This window comes from Poecilia reticulata, linkage group LG23 (genome assembly GCF_000633615.1).
Source record: "Poecilia reticulata strain Guanapo linkage group LG23, Guppy_female_1.0+MT, whole genome shotgun sequence".
Classification (NCBI taxonomy): domain Eukaryota; kingdom Metazoa; phylum Chordata; class Actinopteri; order Cyprinodontiformes; family Poeciliidae; genus Poecilia; species Poecilia reticulata.
Window position 1 is genome coordinate 9,991,692 of NC_024353.1, and position 12,587 is coordinate 10,004,278.

Sequence of the window (12,587 nt, forward strand, 5' to 3'; positions counted from 1 at the left end):
GGGTCGATTGTGAGCAAAATCCAAATAAGACGTGACTGAAACGTGACGAGTTGTCGAAGTGGAAGAGTTGCAGAAGGAACACAGTGACCACCACTCTGTGGAACGTAACGGAGTTGCCTCGGTTACGGTGCGGACCACGCCACATTCACCAGGTGCTCGGGTAATTTCAGCGTCCCGCTCGGTTAATCACACCACATTTTTTTCTTTGCTCTTTACCGAACTCCTCAAGAGGTCTGATTGTGACGCTGAAGTTACCCAGGAACATCTTTCGTTTGAAGCGGTGCAGCACACCTACACTGGAGTTCTTACCGCATGTATGATACCTCATTATCCTCTGATTGCTGTATCTCAGATACCTCAAAGTCCTCTTCAATGTCATTTAGTAATAAACTCTTGCTCTCTGTTGGGATATCTACATAATCATCCTCAGGTACCTCTTCAGCCTCCCCTGATGCTACTGAATCCTCCTCAGCCTCGGAGTTTGCTGACTTGGCCTGACTTGAACTCTCACTGACTACCGAATGGGTTTCGTCTTCAATGAGATCCTAAGAAAAGGGATTACAGCAGTTCTTTGAAGCACAAATCTGGGATTCGCTCAAGGATTTGTGCTAAAAAAAAAAAAGAGAAATCTCCAAGGGTCTTGGCTGGCATACCTTGTGTTGCATTACAGTCTCCTCTGCTGATGCCTGCAGAGACAAGCATCGTGTTTGCAGGTATTTGTCAGCAGAAAGTCATTTGACCCCTGAACTTTTCTGAATTTTCCACAAATTTCAATGTGTTTTATTGGGATTTTATATGATAGATGCTCATGATTTAAAAATAAAACCGGACAAACCTTAATCTGGCACCTGGAAATAGATCCAATGCCACCAGCTGTCTACAAGATTTACAATCATCAATTTCTTCAGCAGAGTTTTAAAAAGTCCTTCTGCTTCACAATTATCCACAACTATCACATAAAATCACAATAAATTATGTTGTAATGTTAAAAAGGTGGTGTTAATGCCTGAAAACTACAAGAGGGATGACCATGACTGACCTGTTCTCTCAGATTAGACCTTCTTGGTTTGGGTTCCACAACTTCAACTTTCTCCTCCTCTTCCTCCTCTTCCTCTCTCTCAGGAGCAGGCTCCTCTTCCTCCTCTCTAGGTTCCTCTTGCTCTCTCACCTCCCGCCTCGAGCTGCTACTCTCAGTCTTCTCCTCGTCCTCCACGGTGTCACGGTAACGGCGGCTGCGCCGGGAGGGCCGTTCCTCCTCTGTGCTGTTCTTCTCCGGGCCGACGCCGTCGCCGGCGGGTTCCAGCTGCTTCTGCCTCTCCAGCGCCTCCTTCATGCGCCTTTGCCGCCTCTCCTCGCGCTTGGCCATGCGCTCCTGCAAGGCCTGCTCCTCGTCGTCCCCGCCGCCGCCGTAGGAGCTGCTCACAGAGACGGACTCTGTCACGCTACGGGGAGAGGAAGAGGACAAACCGTTTCACTGCGGGGGATCTTTACGTTAGGTCAGAGAAGGCGGCGGCTGTTCAGACAACGTATTTATAGGACACTTTACAGTTTTTGCTATTTTTTTGTTGTTGTATTTATTTTACTGTGTTTGTTATTAATGAAGATTACATTTAAGATACGTTATTTTCAAGCATCTTATACCAAAAATATGGACTGAAAAGTAAATCAATGTGCTTATAATGGAGATCTGGAGAAACTAAAAAAAAAAAAAAAAAACACAAAGCACATCAAAATACATAACATTCTTAGCATAGCTGCCAAATAATGCGAAGTAGATGAAAAATGTTTTTCATTGCACACCGTTTACAATTTCCTCTCAGTCCTTCAACCTTTCAGCAAAAGGTCAAAATCGAACAGTTATGGGGTCAGGGCAACTCTGATAGGATGCACAAGAATTGAGAGAAAATGGGTTTGTTGAGTTTTCGTAGAGTGGTGTGGTCTGTTATATAAAAATTTGCAATAAAAGAAGTTTGTGCATCAGTGAAGTAAACAGGGACATTTTTTCATAAGCTAACTTTTTTTGTTATTTTTTTATTACAGTGTTTTTAAAATTAGTTAGGTTTTTAACACCGAAATGAACAGTGATGGAAATCAAGATTTTCATCAGTATTTGGCTTATGTAATTATTAATTATGAATCTGTCCCATTTTTGTAGTTACTTTTTATAATTGTAATTCTGAAGGAATACCAGATTTGTGGCAGGATGGATTAAATAGTAGAGTTTTAGCGAGTAAACGTGGAAATACGGACACTTTTCAATTAAACAGCAGCTATAAGCATTTAAAATATACATTTATAAAATATATAACAATTAATAGAGCTAATGATTAAACTCAAACTTATTTAAGGTTGCAAATGAATTCCTGAATGGAAACCCTGCTCCGGTTAGCGCTTAGCTTCACTTCCCAAAGGGAATATTAAATCCACCCCCCCCCCCCAAAACTGAGATTGCCGTGACTGCAGGTAGGACACAATAAATCACTACTTTACATTTACACACCTACGTCCAAAACAAATACCTACATCCGCGTAATCAATCTTAAGCCAACACACAAACAGACCGTCTGAAAGTGTATATCCTCCGACCTCACTCAAACCAGCGTGACTCAAACTGCTCTGGCCTAAAACGTCTGGCAAACAATCAACAATGGTTTATTGCTTGGTCGCGTCTCTGCGTCCTCGGGCACAGTCCCCTTGTTGTTTGACCAGCCCAGGATGTATCTCCGAGCCCAAAGGGAGGAAACATTCATGACCACAAAGCGACGTTTGTATTTCTGGATGTCGGTTCATCCCACCACTTCCACTGTTGCAAAGACGATTCATCAAACAACCATTGCAACGCAATGGATTTTTTCTTTTTTGGCTATTTTTCAGATGAGATCATACATTACTGAAACACCAAGCATGCATTTTTTCTTTCTAGAAAGGAAGTCCTCCCAATTTGCTGCTTGCTTTATTCCCTATCTAGGTCATCGACATTTCATTTGAGATGAAGAAGCGCCATTTACTCAGCTACACTAGTTTGTGGCTTAAAAAGCTGAACTCTGTACCAGCAGGAAACTTCACAGTAAGTCCCCCCTGCTGAGGGAGAGCAGAACCGTTTGCTATAATTTGCGTTTTTATTTCCAGCTCTAATTTAACAGCGACACCGGGACCCAAGAAGTTCATACAGTCGCGTTTCAGTGCGAGCGTCACCTGTGGCTGTTGGTCATGATGGTGCCGTCCGGCTGGCTGCTGGGCTCCTCGCTCTCCCGGTTCCTCAGCCTCTCCTGACGCGCCCTGCGCCTCCTCTCCCGGGCCGCCTCCTCCTCGTCGTCATCGTTCCTGAGCATGCTGAGGGCAGCGAGAAGAAGAAGAAAAGCCAAGTGAGAGGACAAAAGGACATTTTCTTCTTTGTTTTTTGTCCTCTTAAGCCAACTTTCAACCCTTCTTCCCTTCTTCAATTAAACCTCCAAGTCAGAAACTTCAAAGTGAATGATTCTTTAAATTGGACTGTAATCACCACAGTGACCAGAGCTGATGGATTTGCTTCGGGGTTTTTTTTTTCCCTCACACCCCCTGCCCCGCTCCTTTTCTCTTATCACGCTGACCTGTCAGCTGTGAGACATCTAATACTTCTTATCGAGGCTGCAGTTTTCACGAGCGATAAAAAGTCAGCCTGAGACCTCGCTTGGCTGCGGATAAGAGAGAGCCATGAAAGTGTTTCGGGATTGTCCAGATCTGGTCTAAATTATAAGCGATCTTAACAGTTAATTCTTTGAGAAACGCATTAAAACCAGGAATCGGGATTCTCGAACATGAACAAAATTAAACGAAAAGTTGAAATAAAATCAAGAGAAAAGTTGTTCTTTTGTGCTGACATGACGGGAATGAGCCAGTAACTATAGACGTGTATGTCAAAGGTACATTAATTCAATTACAGCAAGTCTTGTATATTTTTGCAAGGGGTGCACTTATCTGCATGCTAAAAGCGTCACGTTATTTAATCTTTAATTGAACTGGAATGGTGAGCCTGGGAATACTCTGGTTTTCATCCAGGCCATGGAAAACCCTTAGCAGGATCCTAAAGGTGCATGGAAGTTCACCCAACCAGTTCACAAGTGTTTTATGAACTTGGAGACCCCTTTATATGTGCTGTCAGGTTCCAGTGTGACCACCATCAGAACCTGGTCAACATTGACGGCAGTAAGTCGGACTTGTAGCGGTTTCAGGCATCTAGTTAGGATCACTCCCTGGTGATATGTTCCAGAAAAAAATCAGCTAATCCTTCTGGAACAACTTCCGCACCGAAGAGTGTTGCATGACGTAGTTTACTGATCAAAAAAAAAAAAAAAATCAGATTTTTTGAAAACCAGAAAAGGCAGGCAGAAGGGGGAAAAAGTCAATTCTGATCATGAGTTGATTTCTTGGTGCATCTTTAACTTAACAGTGCTTCAGTTGTACTTATTTTATTGAAATTTATTAACAGTAGTGAAACTGGTAATTTTGTAAAAAGGGGAGAAAAAAAATCAGTTTATTTAAAAATGTTTTCAACTCTTAGATCGTTTTTTATTATTTAATCTCAAATTTCTCTAAATTTCACACCGTTTTCTCAACAAGTGTGCCGATTAAGCGGCGGGTAGTGCAGGCAATAAAAATCAAAGGCGTTTTACTGCTTCAAACTCAACAAAAAACAACAGCAGCTGCTCAAAAGCTGCTGCCGATTTTCCACCTGGAGGTATATCTGGTCAAGCCTCCAGCGGATGCGATAACGGCCAGAGCAGGTCGAGTCTCAGACACGGGCAAACATCTGGATTTTGAATTAGGTTTTACAACCTTCTTGCTCTACTTACTATAATGCCCAGACATTACCAAGGATGTAAAAGAAAAAAAAAGGCAAAGAACAACACTGTGGTTACATCTATTTAATGCCCTGCATCAACAAGACATCATAAAAAGGTAATAAAAAAAGTTCACAGTCTATTTCCTTTTAAAGCAAATTTAAATGTAACTTTGATGTGATGAAAAGCAACAAGTCCAGGCCTTCGTCTGGGGCCAGAGTCGGCTTGGGGAATCTAGGAAGGTGCAACTGAACGTGAGCTACAATAAGCAGTTTACATGGAAGTTGCTGCAATTCCAAGTACCTCCGATACCAAACTACCTCTTAAATATGGATGCCCGACATCAAAGTCATCATTTTGGTGTTTTTTTTTTTTTTTATCCCTTTAAACTTTAGGACTTCTGGTTGAAATCGGGCCACCTCACGTTTATGAACAGAGTTCCACGCTTCGTCGCCGTTGCCCTGGCTGACCTTTACACTCCCACCGCGAACCACATGCCCCAGCTACCGCAGATCGCAGCGCAGCTTCTTGAGGTCAGCCAGCGAAGCATGCCTCTGCATGTTAATTGCAACATGTGTGGTGAGCGGAGCCAAAGCTGCTCTGGTTTATGCAAAGTTTTACAGCTTGTGAACAACTTTTCCCTTCATTTCGCCCCGTTTGGCTGCTACCCGTCTCTCTGGCTCTGGCTCCAATTTTGCTCCCACATGGACCGTGTTGTCATAACAGCGCCGATAAATCTGCTGACGCCCATACGAGGCCTGTGGGACGGTGACGTCGGTGATGTCAGGCAGCGCTTTACTTGTGCGATTCTTTAAATCGGGGAACTTTGGGGTTTGAAACTGACTTAATTACAAGAATTGCTGGAAGAAAAGTAAAAAAAACAAAATGCTAAATTTGCCGTCGTTCTAATCTCTTATGATCACGGAAGGTGTTTGAGCTGATATGGTTCAGGCTTCAGCCAATACGACAAAGTGCTTTGGAGCCAAACTAGGATGTGTTCGAGCAATCTTCTGGTTTGTTCAGATGCAGCTTGGTAAACCCCAAGTCATGCAGTTATGTCCTTTTTTCCCCCCTTATCCAGAAAGCAGTTCTTTTTTTGTGTTAATACACATCTGTATCTCTTAGCCCAACAATCTGGGAATAATCTTTTTCACCAACGAAGGAGAGACTTGAAATAACCTGGAAACAGCCCGACATTCTTCCCATATTGGTAGGGAGTAACACTTGCTGCTCTGAAGTCATTGCTGATGTCTTTCCAGCTTCATATTGTATTAGCAAGTATTTATGCTTCAGATCAGCGGATCAAGAATACTATTTTCCCCCTGTAGGAAGACAAGAGTTCGACTGTTTGGTAAACGGATTTATAACCTGTTCCCAGACTGACGGGCAGCAGCAGTTGCATCTTTGAGGATGCAGTAATGCTGATGTCTTCCTGCTTTGGCATTGTATTTACACAGAGGAATCCTCCATTTCATTACTGATTAGCAGGCTTCCAAAATGTGGTCACACTTGCTGTTGAGCCATAAATCAAGTGCAATTGATTAGCAGCTACTGGATGTTCCTTTTTTCCTCTTAAATCCAAAAGAAGTCGGTCTAAGCTTACTTAGTTTTTTTCCCCTCATGACTGTAAGGAAACCTATTTTCTCATGACATTAGCAGTTAGTTACATTGGTTGAATTGAGAATATTAGGAAATATTTTACATTTTATTATGTTTCTCTGTAGGAAAAGCCTAACAAATTCATAAAACTGTCCAGTGCACTTACATCAGCCACAATTCAAAAGAGTAATGTATATGCTTTTCTAAATAATGTCCTCTAACTATACTCCCCTTTAATAGAAAGCACATTAACCTTCATTTAAAATGCAATGGCAACGTGATGTTTTTATAGACAAAAAAAAAAAAAGGTTGTGAAACAACCGGCGTAGCTCCCATGGGACCGGTCCGCCCCAGAAACGGCACCGAATGTCATGAGAAAGAGGGAAAGACACGGGCTAAATATGGAACAAAAGGGTCCTTGGTGGCTGCGATGACGACGACGATCTCAGGGTTAAAGATTCCCCCAGTAGGAGAGAAGAACAAACTCCTAAAAGCTGAATTAGCATTCCCGTCAATCACAGCCTTGGCTGGAGACGCATGCACTAAGCAAAGCTCTGATTTAATATCCCCCCCCTTCCCACCGCCTCCTTCCGTACCTGGGCCCCAAACTCTATCAGCATACTGACAGAAATATGAGGTGGGAGCAGAGGACAAGAGAGCAGGCGAAACGGGGAGCAGGGACAAAAAGGAGAAGCGGGAAATGAAAAACGGGAAGGAAAGGGTGTGCACAATAATGGAAAAAGGAGTAATCTGCAGATTTTATCACGGCCAACTTTTCCTGTACAAAATGATGTGCAGCCACGGTTAAAAGCTGCAGCCAAGTGCGTTTGCCTTCAACAGATGTCCGTTTCTAGGGAGACCAAACATGGAATGTAAAGGAAACAACATTCGAGACCACAAGGTGACATCTTACATATTTATAGCGAGAAGTATTCACACCTCTTGAACTTCTCCTACATTTTGTCGACGTTACAGTCGAGTTCTGCGAGTGGAACTTTTATGATGTGTCAACACTTTGCAGCGCGATATTGTTACGTGGAAGGAAAAATGATTTTATTTCCCTTCCGCTCCACAAATATGCACAACTTTATGTTCACGTGAAATCCTAAAAAAAAAAAAAAAAAAAAAATACATTAAGCTTTTTCTAACATAACAAAAAAGTTCAAGACACAGCAGTTTGACATGAGTTTACAGCTCAAAATATAAGGCAATACAGCATAGGTCTGAGTGAGCTTTAAAAAAATCAACTGTCTGCAGACATAGCATCGCCATCAGTGAGCTTATTAGGGAGAAAAATGTCCAAATATTATCATTACAAGAAAATATCCCAGAAATGTCAGTGAAAATAATTTGGGAAATGCCCATGGGAAAGGGGTTCTTAAAGCCTCCGTGGCAACAGTGGGACAGAGCGATGCGAGGGAGGAAAGTGAAGAGAGAAAGGCTGCAGGGACGAGCGGGGTAGAGGAATTAAGGATGGTAGAGGGGTTGGGAGGGGAGTGAAGGGCGGGGGCTTGGACTGGGCTGTCAGAAATGCTGACCCATTCCCACGCTGGTCTCCCTGGATCATTTCCCTTCCTACCGCCGGCCCACAGGACCACAGTCCACCCTTCCCTGCATCCCTCCAAAGATACACAACGTTAGCTGATACAAAGTCCCACCCAGACGCATTTATTCCTACTCACAGAAAAACGTCACAATAAATTCCTGAATTACTGAAAGCTTTCAAAAGGGTCCAGCAGGTTAAGATTTGGCACGCGAGGGTTAAAAAGCAAGGCAGCAACCTCTCCGTCCACGGAAGGTTTCCATGTGTCCGTGTCTGTCGGTGTTCCTGTCAGAAGTCGAAGGTTTACGAAGCACGATCGGCTCATGTTTGGAGTGGTGTTCAGCCAGGGTGGGGACTGTTTGACATGGCTCATTCACAGGGGATGGGTGTTATTTCCTCAGCACTTCCTGGTCTCTCGAGGGGAGTGTCAGGAGAGGCGTAAAGAATGAAGAGGAAAGGGTAGGACTAGGTCAGCAGAAAGAAAGCCGCATCTGAATGGTGAGAAGATGAAGGAATAGTTCAGCGTTTTCTCATTTCAGACGTGTGATCATTGAGACGCTTCACTAAAACTGTCTTGAGACAAGCTGCCTCATATTGCTAGAAAATGACTTTTCAAAAAAGAAAAACGCTTATTGGAGTAAGTTTTGGTCCCTCCTCCCCTTCAACGAATTGTTCTTCAGCAGAATTATGAGCAACTGTGCTCCCTTGAATTTGAAGAAATCCAACATGTGGATTCCATCAGGGTGCGTCTCTGTTAACACATTGTAGGACTCAAGGTATCCCTAGTCTTTTATTCTCCAAAAAAATAAAAATAAAAATTGTGGGTATTCTAAACCATTGGAAGAAAGATTTATCAGAGAGTATGACTATCTGCCACTCTTCTCCAGTACAAGTTTGCACATCTTTCAGGATTTCAAACAGTCTTTGACATCATAGTCCATGAAGATCTAACATCTGGACTGTGGCAACACGACATTATTGGACATTTGTGATTATTATTAAACCTTTTCTCTATTTTTATGTAAAGATTTTCCACAAAGCTTCAATCTACCCTTCCTTTTAGCCTAGCATAAAGCTACCAGCTAGTTTGTTTTAGCTTGAAATGTCTGAAAATTAAGCTAATGCTGGCACACTTCATTACAAAAACTAAAAGAAAAAACAAAAAACCAGGTTTTATAAATAAGATATAGCATCTTATCCAACATTTGTTGAAAATCAGTTATTTTTACTTTTAGCAGAACATGTGCCACTATTTTGTAACACAGAACTCAACCAGGTTAAAAGCAAATAGCTAGCTAATGAAAAGCTAATATTTTTTCCTTTGCCAACGCGAATGAAAAATAAATCCAAGACAACACCAGAAAAGCTTGAGAAAAACGACTACTTTCATATGCTATAAGTAAGAAAATTTTGCAAAGATATATAACAATTAGCTGACTTGTTAGCACAAAGCTAATGAGTAGCTTTGCTAGCTAAACATGTTGAAAAATTAACAACAAGTAGTTTTGTGGTTTTCACCCAAAAATTTGTTAAAAACAGGTTTAACATACAAGCAACAGAATAAGTAACCAGAAAATGAACAGCTTTATTTAAAAAAACTATACATCTAAACATCACAAACTAGCTGTCTGTACAGCAAAGTTAAAATTCTGCCAGACTCCAGAAAAGTTTGTAAACTTAATTTGACGATTATTAACTTTTTGTTGACTCGCGTATGCTTCTACACAAAGAAAGACCAGTTTCAGTCAAAGCTGCATGGTTTCAGAATCGAATGAGAAAATTCCATGTCTATGAGCTCTTTGGAGACATTCCTGTCTGAGTGTTTCTCGCTGAAGGGAAACATACTCCGGCACTGATGAGTAGCATTGATTGGGGAATTGAAGAACACGAGCGTGTGAGAAAGCTTTGAGGAATAATATGCGGACGTCTGTGGCTTTATTGAATAAACCTGAGAAGTAAATCAAAGCCCTCCGTGCACCTCTGTCTCAGCAACGACTTCCATACGACCAACGGAGGCTGATGCGAAACAGAACAGGGAAGACTTGGCTGCCTGTCTTCCACGCCATACATAACAAAACATGGATTTAACATAAAAAAAAAAAAAAAAAAAAATCTTGAACGGAGCTTGTCAAGCTTTCATCACCTCTGGAGGTGAAACACGCAGAGTGAAAATCTACTCCACGCAGGAACTCGCCCCACACAAAGCACAACATGATCGAGTGCAGCATGCAAACACCCACTGACCACACTACTATTCACACTCTACCGCACAGACAATAGCAGTGACCAAGCATGTAGTAAATGGAGAGCTGGCCAGTAAACACATAATAGCCAGGAGTTTAGCATCCCTACAGGCACCATTACATGGCCCCACATTCTTCCTCACAGAAACTCGGAGCTGAAATGCCTCCCTACTGATTTGTTTTTACCTTTTGTCATCATCAAACCAATTTTATTCCCAATTGGTACCAATTCCCTGAGTAAGCAGGGGGAAAAAAAATACAGTTTCCAAATAATTATTTAATTTATTTCAGGTGAAAAAAAAGCTAAAAACTGTTTGTGCCATCCTTCAGAGAAACAACTGGCATCTAGGGTTTGGAAAGACTGGCAGTGGCTGTTTAGATCTCTGAGGAGAAACTATGGCCCACTCTGCCTTTTAATTTTTCAGAATAAAATGCCTGTTTAAGTTTCTGCCTCAGCACCTCAATCTGTTTGTGGTTCTTTGAAAGTGTGTAATTTCACACCAAATGCAACGGGGACACACACTTCCCAAAACGTTTTGCTTCTGTCTCGTCAGCTCACTCAAGATGTTGCAGAAAGTCTTGGAGCTCATCAAGATCAAGATGAGGGTTTACATTCTTTTTTATTTTGTTTTCAGGTGCGGTTATCACCCTGCATGTCTACCCCACGAACACCGATCTTACTCTAGACGTCGTACTTGGTTCTGTTTTGACCTCCTGAACGTGTCCCTTGATGTGCTCTGGGAATAATTTAGGCAGCCTAGCGTCTCCTTGGATGGTTCGTCACTCATCCATTTTTATCCATTCGTGGCTCCTGGTGTGGTTTATTTCAGCCGTAAAGCCTTAAAAAAATGCTTTCTAACATTTTCCAGACACGCAATAGATGTCAGTAACCATTTCTTATCTGCTCATGAATTCTTTAAATTGGGACCTGATAAGTTGCTTTTTGGCGTCTCTTCCATCTCATGTCATATAATTTCCCGATTCTCTAATTGAACAGGTGTAAGGTAAGGCAATTTTATTTATATAGCACATTTTCAGCAACATTTATAGCCTTAGCGTATGGGTAGATTTCCACACAGGGCGAGGTTAAGTGCAGCTTTTTTCCTCCTCATAATAAATGAAATCATTTGATAACTGCATTTTTGTTAACACTGTGGAATAATAAGATTAGTTTGATGATCTAAGACAAATCTGTTGGAACTAAGTAAGGGGAAAATACTTTACAACAACACTATAAATATGGCTTGCTTTAATGTATTGTCAGAAAAAACACCAACAAGAGATCTGTGTTGCCTGATACATAAAATCATGGACAAAGTATAAATGAATTCCCAAAAAGCTTCAACGTTTTCTCACAGTTGACCCTTTTGATCTCTTCCGTTGCCTTTTCTTTTAGTCTGCTTTTTCTGTCCAACTCCATCTCCTCTATAAACATAAACACTTGAAAAATGTATAAATAATTCCAAGCAGTGTACTGTGAGAAGGGGGGCAGGGAGCTGTGAAACCATTAAACTTCACTTAAATCAGCTATTAAGAGTGCATCTGAGGAAATGAGGCATGAAAGTCTAAGAGGTGGAAATTAAAAGAGGCCCTTAAGACATTACTTCTGCATAACAGACAAAAAGTGGTTGTAGAGATCTTGAATCTAAAAACCTGTAATTGAATGAGGAGCGCTATCCTCGCCATCGTTTTCGGCTTTCAGAGCGATCCCGGCTTACCTTCGCCGAGGAAAACCAAACACAAGCGCACTGCGTCTCTAGAAAATCCAACATCAACATATTTTGATTCAGACATATTTTATCCTCTTATGCAACAACTAAATTAGCAATAGCTGATCAAGGTTAAAACATCTGGCTTTTATTCACAGCTGTCCAAATGAAAACAGGCAGAAAACCAAGTGCAGAAGCCTTGACGACTGTAATCATACATAAGGAGCCCATCTTACCACTACAACAAGCTCTCCAAGGATACATTGTTTGATATCTGATTGCTAAAGTTTACAAATGCTCAAGTAAAGTAATTTTTAAAAAGTAATTTAAAGTAGTAGGACATCTCTCTGTCCATGTTGGTAGGCAGAAAGTTAGCTGGCACTTTTTTTTAAGGACCTCAAAGGTTGCATGAAACAGGCTTTTCCACCCACAGAAACACCTAAATATGAAAAATTAGGTTGGTATCATATAATTGGCACAGCGTTAGCAACTAGCATGTCAGCAATGCAGTATTTAGTCTCTGTGGAGAAGTAAAAGTGTTGATCATGCGTTTTCATTTAAGTGAAGTCCATCTTAAAGGCCATATCTAGTTGTTGTTGTTTTAATTCACAGCATTATTTTGCACAGGACATCCTTTAATCTACGCTTGTGACTCTTATTTTGAAGCAAAAAA

At 41.4% G+C, this 12,587-nt stretch overlaps 1 protein-coding gene across 9 annotated transcripts in view; it reads right to left on the minus strand.

Moving 5' to 3' along the window:
* Nucleotides 1–12,587, minus strand: part of cald1a (caldesmon 1a) — a 134,452-nt gene that overhangs the window by 16,201 nt on the left and 105,664 nt on the right. For 7 of the 9 annotated variants that reach the window (XR_532756.2, XR_532757.2, XM_017302820.1 and 4 more), the window contains exons 3-6: nucleotides 3,196–3,333; nucleotides 1,040–1,442; nucleotides 654–686; nucleotides 435–545 (exon numbers count right to left, since the gene is read on the minus strand). Coding sequence is in view for 7 of the 9 variants with exons in the window: in XM_017302820.1 (XP_017158309.1) it covers nucleotides 435–545; nucleotides 654–686; nucleotides 1,040–1,442; nucleotides 3,196–3,333 (685 nt within the window). In the remaining 2 variants the exon portion in view is untranslated. The remainder of the gene's footprint in view (nucleotides 1–434; nucleotides 546–653; nucleotides 687–1,039; nucleotides 1,443–3,195; nucleotides 3,334–12,587) is intronic. The other 2 variants (XM_008401063.2, XM_008401064.2) reach the window with 2 other exon arrangements.